The sequence below is a fragment of the Centroberyx gerrardi genome, chromosome 1, assembly GCF_048128805.1.
Source record: "Centroberyx gerrardi isolate f3 chromosome 1, fCenGer3.hap1.cur.20231027, whole genome shotgun sequence".
In the NCBI taxonomy this organism is placed as follows: domain Eukaryota; kingdom Metazoa; phylum Chordata; class Actinopteri; order Beryciformes; family Berycidae; genus Centroberyx; species Centroberyx gerrardi.
Window position 1 is genome coordinate 6,627,919 of NC_135997.1, and position 21,029 is coordinate 6,648,947.

General features: G+C 41.0%; 3 protein-coding genes across 7 annotated transcripts in view; 1 reads left to right on the plus strand and 2 right to left on the minus strand.

Annotated features, from left to right (window-relative positions):
- The window catches only part of myo9aa (myosin IXAa), a 112,127-nt gene extending 109,396 nt beyond the window's left edge, over nucleotides 1–2,731 (minus strand). For all 5 annotated transcript variants that reach the window (XM_078288297.1, XM_078288279.1, XM_078288254.1 and 2 more), the window contains exon 1: nucleotides 2,486–2,731. The gene's annotated coding sequence lies outside the window, so the exon portion shown is untranslated. The remainder of the gene's footprint in view (nucleotides 1–2,485) is intronic.
- A 578-nt stretch (nucleotides 2,732–3,309) lies between these two features.
- senp8 (SUMO peptidase family member, NEDD8 specific) lies at nucleotides 3,310–5,706 on the plus strand. The gene is made up of 2 exons (XM_071922484.2): nucleotides 3,310–3,388; nucleotides 3,873–5,706. Exon 2 carries the CDS (start codon nucleotides 3,894–3,896, stop codon nucleotides 4,530–4,532), a length of 639 nt encoding a protein of 212 aa, XP_071778585.1. The 5' UTR covers nucleotides 3,310–3,388; nucleotides 3,873–3,893; the 3' UTR covers nucleotides 4,533–5,706.
- A 10,738-nt stretch (nucleotides 5,707–16,444) lies between these two features.
- gramd2aa (GRAM domain containing 2Aa) overlaps nucleotides 16,445–21,029 on the minus strand; it is a 29,590-nt gene continuing 25,005 nt past the window's right edge. The window contains exons 10-12 of the mRNA XM_078283921.1: nucleotides 19,575–19,752; nucleotides 17,873–17,966; nucleotides 16,445–16,553 (exon numbers count right to left, since the gene is read on the minus strand). Coding sequence (XP_078140047.1) covers nucleotides 16,445–16,553; nucleotides 17,873–17,966; nucleotides 19,575–19,752 — 381 coding nt within the window. The remainder of the gene's footprint in view (nucleotides 16,554–17,872; nucleotides 17,967–19,574; nucleotides 19,753–21,029) is intronic.

The following is a 21,029-nucleotide window of genomic DNA, read 5'->3' on the forward strand; positions in this document are numbered from 1 at the left end:
GTGTTTCATTCCTTCAAACCAAATCTTTATCAACTAGGATTAGAGTCATAGAAAGATTCCTGCTGTTTTTTTAAAATCTGTTTTTAAAGATAAAGAGAACGAGAACCCACTATCACCATTTCACACAACCTGAAAGCTCGAAACTAATTTTTGAAAGGTTAAGACTTAGTTTTGGAACATAGGAACGCCAAGGAAGCTTATAAAATCTTGCGGCGGTCATCTTTGCTGGTGTACCTTTGACTGACTGATAGGAAGTCCGACCAATGACAACAGTTTCAGTGTGAAAGCTGGCATATGATTGGGTTGGATTTTGACAGACGATCAAATGGCCCCGCCCCCAGACTCACAGCCTGACAGGACATCATGTACAAGGTGATGAAACCTGAAGTTACAAATTGTTCTCCCAAGAGAACACTGACAGAAATCCCAGGATTTGTTGCTGTGAAAATTAACCGCTTTACATGTAAGGTTTTGAGATTTCATTAGGCTACGTGTAATCATTAATCAGACTAATATAGCCTACTCATTAAGTTACAAGCTTTAGAAAAATTCTCATTAGTATTCAAACTCTAATTACAAAGACAGATCTTGTTATTTCAAGTGTGCAAAACCTTCTCACGAGTCGACCACAGAGCCTCAAACACGAGTACGTGTTTGCAAAGACTCAAACCTGAGCTTCAGCCTTTCAGATTGTGATATCAGTGATATCTCTCCATACAGATGCAGCCCAGTGTGATACAAACGGAGGCCAGTCATTTAGAAATAGCGGACGGAGGGCCTGCGGGGTGTCAGATGTCGACAGGGACCAGTTGCCGGAGTCTCGGCCCGGCCGCCTCTCATGCTACACTGGCAGCTGTGTCTTCTCAGACCTCACATTCCAGGAGGACAGGCCCACTTTACTCTCATCACCTGTGCAGAGCTGAGGGCGGGACGAGCGCTCGGGGAACTTCACGGCCATCCATTGACTTTTAACTTTTGTAATGTTACAAGTTCAAAAGGACCACTGATCTACAGCATAAGAGTAATTAAGAAAGTCTTGCTACTCAAACTACTGATGGTTTTGTTGTTCATAAAAAAGCACTATGTGAATTGTGAAATAATCCACAATATGGAGATGTCAAGATGTACAAGATGTCCCCTTATGATAAAGAACTACAGTAATCCTATACCAAGTCTAATAGAAGGATACTATACAAATGTCACAGAAATATTATAGTGATGGGAGATTAAAAAAAAATACTAGGCTACAACAAGGTCACTATAAACTCACCATTGAGTACCACAGACACACTTCAAGTCCCTATAGGAATAATAAAGTGCCACCATACCAGATAAAAACAAAATATCAAATACTGTAGAAATAGTTGTTACAGTCTACAATGGAAATATCATAATGATGCCATAGCAGATTAGAAAAAATACCACAAAGTACACTAAGGTCACTATAAGCTGCCTATTGAATGCCACAGACAGACTATAGGTGAAGTCCCTATAGGAATATCATAGTGACACCATACAAACAAAACACCATGAAGTACTGTAGAACTGGTTATTACAGCCTACACTGGAAATATAAAATACCACAATGTACAAGGTCACTATACTACTGAATGCCACAGACAGACTATAAGTCCCTATAGGAATATTACAGGATACAGTAGTGATCTCAAAGTACAAGAGAGAGACTTATTGCACAGAACAGTGTGTGATGTTGTGAGTTGAGAGCTCAGTCTGTCCAGTGGGAGCCGGAGCCTGAGGCTGAGCCTGAGCCTGAGGCGGACCCCCATGATTCAGCAGCTTCTTCACCCCATCAGACCTCCCTGTGCCATTCCAGCTGCTTTGCAGTCTGTATTGCCTTCGCTGCATTATAAGCAGTTCTGGCTGACCTCCACTAAATAATACATGGGAACATTTACCCCGCCCCAGCGAAGCCAGACACTTAAGCCAGCACACCCCTTTTTGTTGCTTAATGAGAGTGAATGCAATTATCAGATTTGTATGTATCACTGGTTCAAAGGAAGTATTTGGTGTGACTGGGAAAAAGGTACAACCAGGAGAAATGTACCCTTCATATATTGCTGAAATGAAGTATTAAACTGCAGAGTGCAACAACAAATTCTATAGTAACAAGTTTCAGTAGTTCACAGGGTTTAAATGTAGAGCAAGCAGTTTGTAGTTGCAGTGTGAAATGACATGTCACAGAACAGTAGCCTGAACTTTTACAAGCGTTCACACACACACCACACACATACCTGATTGTGACTATTCATTCAACAAAAGCATTGAGCCGAGATACACCTTAAACAGCTTGGCAAATTAAAACATTCTTGTGCAATGGGTGGAACTTAAAGAAGATTACGATTTCGTGCATACACAAAAGTAATTCAATGATTCGTTCGCTGGTTCCGATGCAAAAAGCCCCTTCCCGGTGTGGGGCAGCCCACAAACCACTGGAGGGTCCAACTACTGAACATCATGCTCTTACCTCAAGACTTGAATGCTGAACTAAATTTTGGAGTAGGACTATCGCCGGAGCCTTCTTTTTCAGGATGGGTTGCAGCGCTTGTAGACACACAAATGCAAAAGTCTCTATTTAATTCCCTGCATTCCCAAAGAATAAATTGTTTTCTTGCGCTCTTCTCTCTCAACGCTCTCCTCCGAACAAATCCTCGACATTCAAGACCGTGGTGAATAGTTGGGCATTTTTGTCCAAGCTTATGAGCTGTTTAAAAATAATTAAAAGCAGTCCTTCCCTGCTCGGTGACGGTCGATGAAAACTCCTCAGTCTCTCTTTTGCCTTGCTAATCAGTGCGGCCACTCACATTCGCGCAGTGCGCGTTCACGCTGGACAGGGGCGGGGAGAAAAGCGAGGAGAGACGAGCACGGAGCGAAATAACAGGAAGTAACCAGGAAGGAAAAGGATAGCGGGGTACACACCGGTAAACTCTCACTCAAACCGTATGTTTTTAGATAGTTGGTAAACCAAATCTATATGTCTATTTTGTGTTTTTCTGAGCTTGTCGTGATGGCAGTTGTGTTGACTTCCACATATTTGGTTTTCTTTGCTCTCAAATGACTGTAAAATGGTAAATATTGGTAACTTTTCAATGCTAATATGTATTGACAGTGACTGGTAGCTTTCGTAGCTGTACCCCGCAAGTACCCGGATGGTCTGTGTGCTTTCACGAAGGAGTTATACAGAGGATTGACGTGATTGGTTGACTGTAATGCAACCGGCGAATCACAACGGAGCTCGGGACCTCCCACTTCGAGCCAAACACTACTGTCGCAAAATGTTTACGGTCTTAGAGCAGTTTACGTTTGGAACTGCAATGAGGGACAAGGTTGCAGTTTTTCTGGATGATTTTGTATGAATGTGTCTTGTCAGGTATGTGACATTGAATTAAGAGTATGTATTTCGTGTGGCTCATGTTTTGCAAGCTAACGTTAACATTATATCCAAATGGTTTACCTCGGTTTGAAGATGAGACGCTGTTGGCTAATGCTAGTCGCCTCAGCAGTATGAGCATATCGTGCCTGCTGGCAAAAACGATGAACTAAACGCACTGCAGTGACGTGATACTCTGCAGTGACAGCACTGGCTTCTTCTAGTTTGGTAGTTAGGGTCCATAAAATGTCGCCCGTTGCAAATCCTTGAAAAATAACAGCATCTTAACTTGAAAAGCCAAGAACCAAGCCAAGACAGACAATCTGATTGAAATCTTTGGATTTGTTATAGGTGCAGCACTCCAAAAACTGCCCACAAAATCTGATTGAACCATAATTTGATCATCACCAGTCCAGTAAAGTCCACTGGTTTCTGTAATATTTTCTCTCAGGCCAGTACTAAACGTTTCCTCCTTGTCTTTCAGACTGACTGACTGTCTTGGAGAATGGACCCTGTAGTGCTGAGCTACCAGGACAGCCTCCTGCGACGCTCTGATGTGGCCTTATTGGAAGGACCTCACTGGCTCAATGACCAGGTCATCGGCTTTGCCTTCGAGTACTTTGCCGCCGAGCGCTTCAAAGGCCTGGGCGACGCCACCATCTTCATCAGCCCGGAGGTCACCCAGTTCATCAAGTGTGCTTCCTGCCCGGAGGAGTTAGCCCTGTTCCTCGAGCCGCTGGATCTGGCCTCCCGCCGCTGGGTCTTCCTCGCCGTCAACGACAACTCCAACCAGACTGCTGGAGGCTCCCACTGGAGCCTGCTGGTCTACCATCACGACTCCACCCACTTCGCCCACTATGACTCTCAGAACGGCAGCAACTCGCTGCACGCGAGGCGCATCGCCAACAAGCTGGAGCCCTTCCTGGGCACCGGGAGGAAGGTGCTCTTTGTGGAGGAGCCCAGCCCGTCTCAGCAGAACAGCTATGACTGTGGCATGTATGTCATCTGTAACGCCGAGGCCTTGTGTGAGAAGGCGAGGGTGGAGGGCTCGCCGCGCCTGCCTGTGCAAACCATCACCCCGGCCTACATCACCCACAAGAGGGCTGACTGGTGCAGACTGATCCAGAGACTAGCCAAAGATTGACCTCCGCTGCTCTCTCTCTCTCTTCCTTAGCACTTAGCTTGTCCTCACTATATGCAGAACAGCTATCAGCCCCCCCTCCCACATATCTACTGCTGGAGCCTATGAATGCACTCCATAATCTAATGCAGTATATAACTATATATTAAGTATATTTCTATGATAGTCCCTATCGTAATCCCTATCATAGAAAAATTGTGAAAAAATGAAGCAATGTTACAAATCTTTCAGGATTCATGGATCAATTGGTGTCATGTTTATCCTTTGTATATCCACAGCAACATACAATATGTAAACAATAACACCAGCATGCCTATAAGAGGAATTTACACCCATGTACATATTCAATAAGGACGGGGAATATGTCATCTTGGAAAGGAGGCAGAAGCTTTTCTTTACTCCATTTTATTTTATTGAGTTGAAGTGAATGTGGAGATGTTTACATAGATTAATGCTCAGGGTCATTTTAAATGAACTAGAATTGACATTAAGAATGTGCTTTTTGTATTAATTTTGGCTTCTACTTTTTGTCACATCCATTTCAGTCACAAATTCATGCTACAACAGGCAAATTTACAGTTTTAAGAAACAGAAAACTGTTGAGAGGTGGAATGTACGTTATGTTCTCTTGCTAAAAGCAAAACATCAAATTTAATGTCCGTTGATCTAATACATTTTGCTGTTTTTGTTGACAAAAATGTTAAATTAAAGTCATTCTTATTTTAAGTTCACATTGTCTAGTTTTCATCAAGTCTTGCTCATGTAAGATATCTTTGTTGACAAATATTTTTTGCCCTAATTTTTATCGACAAAATTAACGCTGGTATCTTGTGTTGAATGCACAATTGCCTCACACTGAAGAAATGTATGGGCACATATTTTGTGTAAATGTTGGAAAACAGATTTGCTGAAGCTTCCTGTCAGAGCTAAGGATGTATAAAGTTGACTTGCAGCCTTGGCTTCTGTTGTGAGCCAACATGCAATAAGGAAGACAACAGTTCCATATCCATCCTCTACTAAATGAACCCTTCACTTTTAGGCTGCAAGTCAGTTGGAGCCGGTGGCTTGGTGAGAACTTCCAATAACTCATCTGAGCATTCAAATGTGGCATCTTATTGTAGTAGTATGTAAGAAATGAACGTCATATTTATCCGTAGGAATGGAATGGCATGATGGATTGTAGCTTAATAAAAGACAACGACGAGAAGAAAGTCTGTAAAATTCATTGCATTCTCATTCTAGGGAATCTACAGGTAGTTACAGTATGTGCAACATAATTGTAGATATTTGAGACAAAAATGTTCACTTACCAAGTCTTCGAGGTTATTATGATGCTCATCTATAAAAAGGCTACAGCTGTCATTGAAAGTAAACCATACCCACTGATGAGGTTCCTCTAAGAGAGTGATTCTCAAACGTTTTCATATCAAGGACCCCTAATTTAGTACACATTAGGGACCCCCATTTGATGAGATTTTGTCTCTCGGACCCAAATCTGAGAATATTTTTATTGTTAGATATGATTTTGTCCAGAATCCCATGACTATCTGTATTGTAGGTAGAGCAATAACAGTGAAACTATGATAATCATTCTTCTACATTCTATTATTGTGTTAACTTCTTGTAAATGAAATAATGGTGAAGTTTAACAATTCATCAATTTGCTGGGGGACCCTCTGGAACCCCCTCAGGGACCCCTGGTGGTCCCCGGACCTAACGTTGAGAACCACCGTTCTAAGACGCCCACTAATACATTCTACTTCAAACAGCTGAAGCACCTGGGATAAAGCTACGCTATTCTTCCTCTCCCAGCTCTACCAGTCAGAATGTGACCCTTGATATATTTATAGGCCAGCTTTACTGTATCAGTTGGAACAGGATTTAGGTTTTCAACAGGAACAGCCATATAGAAAAGTAATGCTGACAGCGTGCAGGCCTGGAGTGGAGTGGCCGTGACGATACACAGAAACTTCATATTACTTCAGGGAGAGGGACTGTGAATGAACAAGTCATCGTTGTCCTAGCTAGCAGTCTTAAACTTTACCCACCTGTAAAGCCAAAGCTGTTGTAATGAAAAGTCAATATGGATTTTTTCCCCCTGTAAGCCTACCATATTGCATTATTTAGTTCTGCTGCTGAATATTCATGTCATAGCAACCTATTACCAAAGAGTCATATAGGGTGCTGCTGTATTATAAAATCTTACTATATGAATCTGGGCTCATTAAGTTAATTGGCCACAGATAATGAGGAGTTCTGTCTGTAGTTGTGCCAGCAGCGCACTTGAGGTTGGCAGAGAGAGGACACAACCTCCCGTCTGGCTGCAGGCCCTGCGCCGCTCTTAAATTCACACTGTTTGGACCGATTCCACCCCCCAGTCTGCTTCCTCTGGCATCCTGTGCTCATCTACATCCCATGGTCATATTTCAGCCGGAGTAACCAGTCAGACGAGCCTTCAAGGTTTACTATTGTCCTCATAAAATGCCACAGAGCCAGGGCACTCGCCACCCTGGCTGCACACTTCATTAGTGAGATAAAGCTCCCAGGGAAAGACACAGACGGCTTTGCCTCCAAATGACCAGTTTACCAAGTCCGCTCCAAGAGTGCTTAGCCTACAGTGACACAAAACTTGACTTTGTGTCTACTGTCACCTCAGGTCTTCGTATCCTAAACCTATCAACGTTTTGTTTTGCAGTTTGAATGAATATTAGACAGGTGCTGTTATGTGTTGTGTGTTATGTGGAAAACTGAGGTGGATAAATCTAAATCCACACAATCTTGTGCCCTGGCTTCATCTCTTTTGGCTACTGGTACACAGCTCTCTGTGGCATGTAACAGCTTGCTAATGGCCATGGCCGAGTTTCCCCAAAGCTTCTTAACACTGGTTGTTTTGTTCCATTGTAAATCAATGGTCATAGATGATCTCAGTGCTAATGAGAAGGGAGACCATCCTTCAACAAGAGTACTTAAGTTTAAACTGCAAACTGCCTCCAAGGCTGAGCTCTGCCTGCATTAAAAATACATACATAAAACTGAAACTATTTACTTATTTATTTTTTTGGTTGTAATTTATGACCAAATGCGTTGGCATATGCAGTTATATACACAAACACACACAGGCACAGAGCTCCATTAGTGAACTCACTCACCACTGTTCTTCATCAGCGTTGTGTGTAATGGATTACAGCAGCAGGAGCCAAGGTTTCCCTTCCAGTATCTCCAGGTGGTTTACATTTACTCCTCATAGCAGCCCCAAGGCCTGGAGTATGTACACATAAACATGCACACACACACACACACACACACACACACACACACACACACACACACACACATACACACACACATCACACAAGTCCGTAATGTCAGCCCAGTACCGTCTCTGACCCCCTAACGCCTGTTTGGGGGTGTTGTTGGTTTTCTACAGTACATCATGCCCTGTCTGAACACATCTGAAAACAACTACAACAACTTGGAACCATTTTAGCTCCATTTACACCAACATGCGTGCAAATCAGTTTGATTAAAACAAGCAACATCCTTTCACGAGGCCAAAACAACACAGTTACATCCTGACCGGCAGTGTTTCCAGGTGTGCATTTTACAGTAACATGCCCTGCTTGTTCGTTAGATTTAAGTAGGTCAAGTCTGTATCACAACATGATATCATAAACTGAAAGAAGAGGCAAGAAGCAGATGCTCCATTCAATTCACAGTATGATTCCCTGTCTTCTTTGCCTGAGATAAGGCCCACGTTTATGCTCCATGTTAACCAGCAGTACCAATGTAATGCTGAAGTGCCACCAGGCTTCTCTGTTCCTTGGATCAGATTGTAAACTAGAGTTGATATGTAGGTCAGTCAGCACATGAGCATCTCCCTTTAATGTTCTTTCCCTGCAACCAATTCCTAAAACATCTGCAACAGTTATGAAAATGCAAATTGTACGTATGTATAATGAATCCAAGAAAGAGACAGCAGAGAAAAAGATACTAGAGGCGGCAACTTCAATGTGAAAAGTATTTTGCTAATGCTAAAATCAGCTGTAAGACAACTGCATGCATGACAATGAAAACACTATTTATCACACAAATCTATGACTTTTATCAACCTCTACTGGCGACAGAGGAATTGCAGCAACATAATCAGGTTTCTGGCTCAGCTCATGTTGGCCTGTAATTGACATAAATAATAAAGTCACATTTTGAGAGTCAGGAATCTCAACACCGGGCAAAGTAATCCTTGAGTCACTGATATCGATAAAACAATCCTGTCAAACCCCAGCAGATATATTATGGATTTTGAATGATGGAACAGTAAAAATCGTACTTACTGCACCATTAATGGCTAAAGCTGAAGCCCTATTTGAAGGATGAAGCATAATTTCCCTGGATTTCACCGCACAAGTGTCTCCTTTATGAACATAACCTATGTCATTTGGTGGACACTTTTAACCAAAGCCGCTTACACTAATACTGGAAAGTGTATACATTGAGCTATGAAGTACCGCAGTCTTCTCAGTGATGGACTTGCTGGGTTGAATTAGTTATCGCTGGAAGGAAAAGGAAAGAATCCAAAGAGTTTATGAACTGCAGATGCTAACAGAAAGAAAGAGGCAGGCAGAAAGAGAGGAAATGAGGAGAATGAATAGGAAAATAAAAAAGATACAGTAAGAATAATTCGAGAGTGTTTAGGAGAGGACAGCTCATCCAACCATGAAGAACCAGACCTCCACTTCTCCCTCCATATCAGGGGCTGCAGTTCCCCCTGCGAGTCTGGGGGCTGTGTGTGTGCATGTGTGTGTGTGTGTGTGTGTGTGTGTGTGTGTGTGTTGCTCAATGTCAAGTTGACCCCTTCAATTGAAGGTGACTGAGATAGCAATCCAGACACACACAGTATTCCTCCTGCTATGACCTGCATGCCTCCAAGCTGACCTACATTGAAAGGGGCAGATCAGGTTCTCAAAACCTCCACTAAACACACTTTAGACTGGGGATCACACCATAAGTATGGTTTAGTACAGGGAAGAACATTTATGCCATAAAGAAAAAACCCACTCTTGGTTATTTTTACAATGCTAGACATCATCAATTTGTGACGTTTGTGAGGTTCAATGTTATTCCAGGGGTTATTTTATGATGATGAAGTGTTGTAATTTACCTTTTTGTTGTACCCACTTTCCCTCAACCTGTCTCGTCTATTTCTACTTCAGTTAGTGATTTCCAACATTTCCCAGAATGCCTTTCGACAACCTCCAGAAAAGGGACATGAACTTGTTGAGAACACACCCCTCACTCAAAACTACAACATGTTTTGTGGCTGCGTTCTGCAAGTCTAGAAAGAAGCCCTCGCGCTTTTGAGGGACTAACACCAAAACCTGATGTTTACCTTTGATGTTTTAGATCAAACTCTACTGAAGCTGCATTGGAAATATCGCTGTGATGTCAGAAATGGACCCAGAAAATGCAAGGTGCATCACAAATAACAGTGCTGAAATGTTTCAGGGTGAATTTTTCCTTGAAGGTTTTATGTTGTTTAATTTTATTGTCTCAGTCTGCAATATTTCCACAAGATATACGATATTTGTAATGATATTCCCTCTGAAAATCTGTTTCCTAAATCCACTTGGACAGGAGGAAACGTTTGCAGAGACGGTGAAACGAGACGCCTCTCACTTTATAAATGGGTTAACTGTAATGCACTTGGCCTGCGCTCTTACCAGAAGTGGACACATTTAATGCACCGCTGAGGTAATGCGCTCGTGGAAAACATAAAGTCATGTGGCGTATGTGGTGATTTTACTGTGTGTAATATAGACTATTACCGTGACTTTACAGTCAGCATTCTCCTCCACACCAGAGAGGTCAAAGGTCATCTGGAGAGCATTCCAGGACAGACAATATGGCTCCCTGGAGGTATGGACGAGGCTGCAGCTTGTCTGGCCATCTGCTCCGACCTGCCCCCATTTCTCTACAGCTAAAACTGACTGTCCTGCTACACGCACACACACACACACACACACACACACACACACACACACACACACACAGACATTTACAGGAGTTGGATCCTGCCCTTTTCTCATGAAGATGCCCAAGTGCTTCTGAAGGCCCCCAGAAGCCATGTTGTTGAATTGAGACCAATAAACAATAATTAGGATAAACTTTCCTTACATAAGTACAAAGTGCTTCACAATTAAAAGAATAAGAACAAACACACATATATACACATATCAGACAAACTTTGGGCAAGTTACAAGATGCAGCAGAACAATCAAATGGACACATGACATCCACCTGAATTGAATGGAAAACAAAACAACAAAGCAGTCATAACATAAAACAAGATATTAATTGAAAGTCTATAAAAGTGAGTTTTCAGTTGGCTCTTAATAGAAGATAGATGAACGTATCTGTTCAGGGAAATTGCTCCAAAGTTTAGGCGTCCTGACTAGAAAGCCTCGATCACCTTTAGTCTTTAATCTGGCCTTTGGAGCGGTCACAAGAGTTTCGTCTGCAGATCTGAGACTACATTTCTGCACATGAGGAGACAACAGCTCGGAAATAAAAGCTGGAGCATGAAATTGCAGATTCCATAAATTCTTTCTCATAAATTAGGGTCTTTGTAAAACAGTGTTTTCCTTTCAAAATGGTTTTAAACCTGTCTTTCTTGTTAACGAAGCTGAGAACGGGTCACGTCAGGCTGTAGGGTGAACTCTACATGAGAATAAAGGAGTTAAGTATGGAATATGTGGTTCACTTACAGATGGCATTAAGTCTAGTTTCTGAGGTTTTAGAGAGAACAAATAATCACCATCTTTCATCATTATATAGGAAAGTACACTAACTTCTTACACTAGCTGGCCACTGGTTGAGGTTTTGTAATGAATCTAATCCATGATGCCTTCATATTCCACAATTCTCTCCAGTTAAGCTTCTTCTTCTCTCCACTTTCCTCCATTATCTGGTAGTGGAGTCTTGCCTGGTTATTCACCAACATATTTTGTCAGTCAAAATGTGATCAGTTGTGGCTCACTTGGGTATGGCTTCTGCTTCATAGTAAAAATCTGTCTTTCGAGGCTCCAGTCTGGGGTTTTCTTGGTTTGTCTAGTTTGCGAATGCCTATATATCCAGAGATTCTCAAAGTATGGCTTGCAGATGAAAAACAGCTTGTGCAGCTTTTTCCCATTTCACAACATACAGATCCATAGATATACTGGTTTCAATTTAATAAAACTTTCCTTGTCTCTAGGGAGAATTGTTTTTCACAACCATGGAAATGGAAACCTACAAAATTTCTATTCAAAATATAAACAATCAGTCAAAATGTCAGCTTTTTGAAAAGTTTCAGATACATTTACAACTAATGCTCAGTTGTGAAATAGTCGACTGGCAGTACATGTTGTCGATTGTTCTGTAAATTAATTTATTGATTGAAAAATATCTCCAGTACCATTATTTAGGTCTCAGTGGCGTTGCCCTGCCAATGAGATCTAAATAAACCTTCTCTTTACATTTAGAGTAAGGATTGTTTTCTTTAAACTGTTATTTAAGGAGTTTTTCCTTAATATGGATTTTAAAACATGATCATTTTTTGGAAAAGTTACTAGGAGTTTGTTAATTGGAAGTGTCTGCACATGCCACTGTGCATGCACACACACACACACACACACAGAAAGACAGAGAGAAAGACACTAATGTATAATCACACATAGTCTCACAAGACACCCACATACTGTAGTCCCCCTTCCCCCACTTTCTCTCTCTCTCTCTCTCTCTCTCTCACACACACACACACACACACACACACACTTCACCTGGTCTAACATCACCTATTGACGATATTAACATGCAAACACATTAATATTCCAAGCAGCCTCTACAGTTCCTCACAGAGCGTCACACTCAGCACATTTAGTAAGAAACCCACATCCAGTCAGCTATCTAACACCAGTCCTGCTCTGTGTTTGTGTAATGAGGGAGGAGAATTCCTGGCATAGTCTGGGACAGTCGGGGCACGACCACTTGACCCTCTGAACCAGGTGTCTTCCTCTCTGGCCCCGCCCCTTCCACTGTGGGAACCAAGATGCCACCTGTCAATCACCCTGGTTGTCATGGTATCCAGGTGGCCCGGTCCTCTGAAGTGGCAAACAGGTTTCCCGAGGGTTAGACCGATACATCGGGCCGATACTGGCCTTTCAATAAAGATCAAATATCGGCCAGTAAATGTTGTTCATCTCTCATATGATGCAATTTGTTCAGCTACAATTGAGTATGATATGTTTTATTGTTATTAATTAATTGATTAATTTACAGGGAGAGTTTTAGTGCTTCAGAGATTAAAATTCTGAGGGAAACACTGAATACTTTTTTTTTTTTTTTTGGTCATAAAAATGGTTAAAATTTTAACATATTGAATATCTTTATCTTGAAATATCAAGTATCCACAGCTTGAATAACTCATACTGGTCAAACCTTAATTTATACCCTGGAGAGAATGGAGATAATTTAGGAGACTATTAACAAAAAAAAAGATTTAAAAATATTTTTTAGACATATCAAATGAATAACCTGAATTAGACTGATTAGGATTTGAGATTGGCGGGAAGTTGCTCTGTGCTGTATATTCACTAGATGTCAGTATAGTTCTTGTAAGGAGGTTCAGTCGACACAGAAAGAAAGAAAGCACAATTCAATACCCAAGTAAAGCTGTCTAACTCTGCTTGCAGTCTTGCAGTTGTAAAAAACACACTTGGATCAATTTGTTATTTAGGCAGATTAGTATAGCCAGGTCATTTGTTTTCATGTCCAAATTGTTAAAAGTATTGTTAGGCAGCATTAAATTTAACTTCTCCTTCTCCTCTCAACTTAATTTTTCCTCTTCCTCTATTTGTCATTTTTATAACATCACATGGATTTTTGTTTTGTCTCTTCACACACACACACACACACACACACACACACACACACACACACTCCTGTGGATACTAATAACACAGGAGAGTGTATGAGAACAATATTTTCCTTCAAAAATGTTGCACGCATCTTACTGTAACAGGACTTTAAGTGATGGTCAAGCTGAACCTGACTGTGTAAATGCTGCTCTGGTGGAAACAGATAAGTGCCAACTGTTGTTTGTTGTTTGTTTAAAAATATTATTATCAGGCTGACTCCACAGCATGGAAGTTTTGACGATGCATACCTTAGTGTGGCTCGAGGTGGAGGGTCCTCCATCTTTTAGCCACCCCAGGCTGCAGATGGGCAGTAGAGGCATCTCACTCACATTGGTAAACATGTACTATTTAGTTTGTTTATTAGAAACATCACTCATTTCCTGTATCTCATACAGTTGTGATATGTAGTTGTTGTCGTGTGAAAACCTTGTAACTCCAGTATTGGTGATTTTCATGTTATCATTCAGCTGAAGGATTACATGCATGGCTCTTCTATGGGTTATGGAAACCATTCAAAACCCATTGGACAATGTCATAAATGCGCTGTTGTCAAGCTAAACTCAAGGCTGTTTTTCTTAGTTGTCTTAGTTCCTGAAAAGTTGATAAAGATACAAGGTTTTCACCCGACAGCGGTGATATATGATTCAAATCAGAGTGTTTGACATCTGGATAAACACCAATGCCATCAGTGTTCAGCCAGCACTCCATACAGTAGTCTTGTGTTCCTGTTTCTGTCCATTTTGCTTTCCAGTTTTATAATTTCACTATTGTGCATACATTTTATTTTCACATTTCAGGCTGAGTTTTAGAAGTCGATAACTTCTGTTCTGGTGTTAGAGCAAAGCCTTTTGCATGCTGATCCTGCCTACAACTCCCACAATGCATCACATTTTCTCATGGTGCCAGTGTGAGGGGGCAGGATGAAACTTTGAAAAATTGAGGTCTTGGCACCCAAAATGACCAAAACAAAAGAATAAATTGAAAACCACTTGAATTTCTTTTGTTTTTATATTTTTTTTTCTCCAATTTAATCCAAGTCAATTTCACAAACTGGTCTAGGATTGTGGTTCATCCACGTCTGTGAAATCATTTAGATATAAACCTCATCTTCAGATACAGATATATTCAAATTTATACTGAGAACCTCATTCTTCTTTTGAGTCTTTGGTGACTTAATTTGAAATATATTAAAGAAAAACAAATTGGACACTCCTTCGACACAGTGGCAGATTAGTATGACTCTAACAAAAATTATACATCTTATAATAAAATATATATCTCTCTCAACAATTCTCCCCATCTCATTCACATTATAGTAAACATCCACTAGTGGTGTTACCATTATATCACAGTTAAATGACAGGTAACTTCAATCTTTAAGTCAAGTGTCTGTGGTCAAAACATTGTTGCCTTCCATAAATACCTTCAAAAATGACAAATAAGTACCTATTATTAAGCAAAAAATATTATCTAAACACCTAAAATAATTACATACATTTGAAACAATGGACATATTTTCAAAAGTGCATTGTAGCGGCTGTTTTCAGCCGTCCTATATGGGGCCATAGGAAGAGTCTTTAACTTTGCTAGCTCACCAAAAAATCTCCTTTCAGCAAAAGTACAGCAGACTGGCAAGAGAAAAACACATCTGATTTAGTTCACCTGTCGACAGTCGGATAGCTGGGAGGTTTATGGATGAATCATGGCTGTTGACCCCAACTAATTTGAATGAGCATCTTCACAATTAGCCTTTCCAACCAATTCATCTCTTGAATTATCTCTCGCTTTATCTAATCCATCCTCCAGTGACAACAAATACCCATCTCACCTCTTGTCTCCATAACCAGTCCTGAGCCATGCACAGTAGGCTCACATGTAATCTGCTGACTCTTTAACTTGCAGTGTCTTTCATCTAAAAATGAAATGGCAGTGAGAGGGACAGCCCATGTGCAGACTATCATAACCTACTGTAAAACCTACAGCGTATTCAGAAATAGACAGACAGCCTGTTTGCATAGTCTGGAAGTGATCACAAATAGGAATGTATCCAAAAGAGGGAAGTTTCCTATAACGCCTGGTCTTGGGTTGGCATTGGCTTCTTTATCAGGTGCTGGGTTGATCTGATCTGGGCTCTAAGCTGGTCTTGGATCTGTGCAGAAGGGCAGCATCAACCCCTGAGCATGGACACAGTAAACAGCAGCCATGGGATGGGACACAGCGGACAGCAGTGGTTACCTGGAAGAGACGGAAACAGCCAGATTAGAATCTCTCTGGATTCTCTGAATGCAAAGTAAAGAAACTGTATTTTTTTGGGGCATTTTCGCCTTTATTTGACAGTTCAAAGTAGAGAGAGACAGGAAAGATTGGGAGAAAGAGGGAGATGACATGCGAGTCCTGGGCCGGATTCAAACCCAGGACATTGTGTTTACATGGTATGCACTAGTGCTGAAACGATTAGTCGTTTAATCAATTAGTTGATCGGAAAAAAAAAGAATCGATTAGAATTCTGATAATCAATTAATTGTTTTAGTCATTTATCAAGTAAAAACACTGAACATTTGCTGGTTACAGCTTCACAGATGCTGAGATTTGCTGCTTCTCTCCGTTTCATATCATTATAAAATTAATACTTGTTTTTTTTTTGGCTGCTGGTCAACTAAGCAACTCAACTTTAAGAATCATTTTGGGCTCTGGCAACTTGTGATGGGAATTTGATATTATTTTGGATATTTTATAGACTAAACAATAAATTGATTAATCTAAAAAATAATTGATAGATAAAGGAAATAATCGTTAGTTGCAGCCCTAGTATGCACCCAAAGCAACTGCATTAATTTGTTATTGCATAAATGTTTAGGATGATGATGATGATAATGATGATGATGATAATGATGATGATGATGATGATGATGATGATGATGATGATGATGATGACAGTGTGAAGTGCTTGCAGCTGATGCAGTCTCACCTCTCTCGCAGCGGCAGAGTTGGGTTACTGAGGAAGGACAGCTGCTGCTCCAGACTGCACACACGGAAGGCCAGGTAGCACGATGACAGGATGAGGAGGATGATACTGATGAGAGAGAGGGACACACACACACACACACGTTTATTTGATAGAAATTCTGAATCAATACGATCCAGGATAATCATGAGCCTTTCCAACCAATTCATCTCTTGGTGATCTCTTTTGACTGCATTAACACTTTAGACCGTCTACAGCGTGACGGTCTAAATCTATAGCAGACTCTATCAATGATTCCAGCCAAGACGTTTATTTTCCTCTTAAGTATGTCTCATAACCAAGGCTAAATGTTTCCTATGTCTCCTATGTCTTGTGGCGGAAGTGAGCTGTAATGCCTCTTGGTGAACACTAGGAGGCAACGTCCGACTTCCTTTCAGGATTCATGGCACTAAACTGTCCTTGAACAACCTGCATAAAATCTAGTTTAACTGTAATCTGTGCTATACTACACTTAAAACAGTCTGGGGTCTCAATGTCTGGGGTGCCAAAGTATGAGAACAACGTTTCTTCATTTATGCATGTAATTTTTGCTTTATTACATATATTAGGTGTTGTATGTTAATGAAGCATATTGAGTTTTCATTATAATTTGTGATACTCAGCAGGCAGGTGCTTGCTGTCTCAGGGGGTTGAACCCATGACTTCCAGCTGAAGAACAGTCTCTCTGATCACTGTCACCCCGCTGCCTGAGGGGCGGTCTGAGTCGGGACAGCATCCGATTGGCTAGTACAAATTATTTGCTGCATAAGGGTGGAAGTAACTAATTACATTACATACTAATTATAGTAATTGAGTAGCTTTTTGTGTACTTTTTAAAGTCAGTCATTTTACTTTTACTTCAGTACGTTTTTACCAAAATATTGTACTTAACTACATTTTAAATCACATCCATTACAGAATACAAATTTTGTAGCCACTCCATAAGAAACAGAAACTGGACCAACACAAATTGACAAATTGTGGAGTCATTCACAGCGAGAAGAGTAATGTGGCTTTACTTTGTTTGTGCACTTTATTTTGTAATTTCCAAACATCTAACAGCATCCTCTTTTCAAAAAAGTAACTCAGTAACTTTTACTCTGGGTTTGTTTTAAATTACTTTTTACTTTTACTTCAGTAAAATATCAGCAAAGTACTTCTACTTGAGCAGGACATTCTAGTACTCTTTCCACCACTCATCGTGATACACCCTTGTTTACAGGGATGCATCTGAGGGGAAAAAAACATTTTACCTGCCCCTGATCCCCCATGTTCAGCCCGACTGAATCGCCCACTATTTATACCTCCATTTTAATGCTAACGGTGTGTGATAACGGCAAGTCAGCTGTCGGTGGTCGGTGCGTCTGTCTGTCCCTCCATATACTCACAGCAGGGTGAAGAACTTGAGCAGCTGGTACTCCATCTGGCCCAGTTCTGCTACTGGCTCCGATAAAAGGCCCCTCTCTGTCTGCAGAACCCGCTCTGTAATAAACACACACACACACACATTACTGTAATATCAGTGGTAAAATCATTAATAGCACTGTGGTGCAACACTTGGTTTGGATGCAACACATGGCTCGGCTTGGCTGCACTGTATGCTTTATTTTAAGAGTGCTGGCCCATCATGCAGGTATTCTTATGTCTGAATGCATTTGAACTCTGGATTTGTATTTGGACTTTGGATTTTTTTTTTATTATTATTTTACACAAAATGTACATATGGACATGGACATGGTATTTGGACTTTGGATAATGTGTGCTAGCTGACATGTATGAATGCATGCTTGTTTTTGCGTAGGCCCTGTGTGTGTGTGTGTGTGTGTGTGCACATGAGGGGTTTAGAGAGCCTAATGAACATGCCGTTCAGATTCAATGGGCAAATATTTGGATATGAACATGACGCAGGTTTATATGCAGCTATTGATTCAGAGTATGGTCTCCATATTTTGTAGCTCTACATGTTTTATTTACATTACATCCAAGCTTTCCATGCAACAGACAACCTCTGACAGTAATGTACACAAGAACTCATGCTAAGCAAACAGCAAACATGTAATAGAGAACTAGACTGATATAGATGAAGTTTTAGCAATGACCCAAAACCCATATGTAGCTCGGTCAAAATAAGACTTTTGAAAGTATCCGCAGATTATTTTGACAGCAGACATTGTTTTTGGTAATCTCAATTTAATCGGCATCCGCCCACGGCTCTTTAATACAAGTCCCCACATGATTTAATCTCCATTTGGAGCTTAATGTGTTGTTGCATAAAAGAGACTTTGCCATCCAAAAGCAGCCACTGACACACATACACACAAAATGCAACTGAAATCAGAACTACAGAAAGAGGCACCACATGCCTGTAGATACAGTAGATCTATGCATGCCCAAAGCTACAGTGGGTTGAGGTCAGAAACGCTGACTCGACCAGCTTTCTCTCAATGGACCAAAGCCAGAAAAAAAACCTTGCAGACCTTATGCTGCATCTAGCAGTGCCTGATTTAGTTGAAATATCATTCAGGAATGCTATTCAGAAAAAGTACAAAATGCCCATGAACATGCTGGAGGATTTTAAAACCATCTCAACCTTCCCATAATGTCTTAGTAGGACTCAGGTCTGTAAAAAACCTCTTTATACAGACAAGAGTATTTTGATTCATGTAGGTGTATTTACATCTTCAGACCAGTGTAAGTAAACTTAATTTGCTGAGGATGCAATCATTAATGTTTCTCTCCATCACGCACAATAACAATTCTCAGTGTTTTAGGTTACAGGGATTAAACAGCCTTCTATCTGTGATCAAATAGGAAACAGCCATTAGCTCTAATCAAACAGAAAGCAGCTTATACCTAACGACCCGGGAACTTGAACTGGTCTCGGACATTTTTTGGACATTTTTCCTTGCCTTTGGTGGTGATAGACAGTCTCATGACAGACGTCCATATTGCCATGCAGCAAACCACAGGTAATATGTCACATCCAAAGATAATCTGCTGTTTAAAACAAATTGAAGGGTGTGGCCTTGGATAGCCTTGGACCATATATTCTTAAGGCGACTGTATGAATGCTTGGTAGAGGTTTGTCACCTTCCAGCGGCTGGTCGGTCTGGAAGGGCGCGTCCACGGCGCTCAGGCTGCTGGTGGAGTTCCCCAGGAGGTCGGGGAGCGAGGAGGACACAGACACCACCGACGGTTTCCTTCTCCACTTCAACACCGAGGGAAACTCGTCCACCACCGGGAACTCATCTGGGGCCGGGAACTCGTCCTGTGGTGGAGAGGAAGTTGGAGAATCCGCTGGAAAGGTGCGATCGCAACAGAAAGAGCTCCACGCTGAGGGAGTATTAACTTCTGTGTAAGCAGTCAATAAAGGTTTGAGTAGCTGCCAGCACAGCAGCAGCTCATTTAGCTGAAGCTGAGACATCCAGAAGGGTGTAACAGGGTTCTCACACTCACTTGGACATCAAATTCAAGGCCTTTTCCATGACTTTCAAGGTCTTGTTTGGTGAAATTCAAGGACTCAAAATCAGCATGTTTTGCGGTAAGACATGATATTGGTCAGAATTAGACATTAGAGGTTTTGTTTTGTTTTACTCATGATCTCATCAAGTCAAGAAATCCTGGTGAAACAATTTTAACTGCTATAAATCTCTGTCACAGGGTTTTCATCAGGATGTGAAGTGTTGATCCTAGGATGGAGATAAATCCAGACAGCTGAGGCATATTGATGAATTTGGGTGTTATATTTTAATGAAAATAATCTTTTACTTAGTACTTTTAAGGCCATCCATTTGTTTGCAGAAACCTGTAAAGTATTTTATTTTTCTCAAACCCACAAACTTTAAAGGATTTTCAAGGCCCGTGGGAACCCTGGTAGTTTTGCATTAATTTTCAGCAATTGCTAGATTTTCCTTGTGGATACTGCCTACTATTTCAAGATTTTCACCTGCAAATTAGACTGTTTGGGGGGTTTGGAATAGGTGTGCATGCATATGTTACTTTGATTGCAAACTGTCAATATACTGCATTTCAGTCATTTCTGAACATTTTGCTGGGTTTGGGATTAGCAAAACTCTACAAAAGTCTTCTTAGAATATACCAACAACATGAAAACCCCCACACAATTTTTGTATCTTTGAATATCTTCCATCTAGATTAGAGCGTTATCAAGGGCGAGCATGTTAACAGAAAGTAATTATTCCATAATACAAAAGCCATTATGTAACACAGCTCCCTATACTGCATGCACAAGGTGACTTCACAGAGCTCTTTGATAGCATCTTGCCAACTCGGGGGATTATTCACTGCGAGGCTACAGCACCAACAAAATGATCTATTGATCCAGTCTGCGTTCTCTCTTGAGGAGGTAAGTCATTCTGAAGGTCAGGACTAGCTGCAAGCGAGAGTCGTCAAGAGGCCTACAGGTCGACACGAAACACAGATAGGTTTAATGGCTATAGAATGCCACATGTTGAAGTTCTTCCACTTTTATCATCCTGATTTTATTCATCTTCAGCAAAGTCTTCTCTCTGTGAAAGACATTTT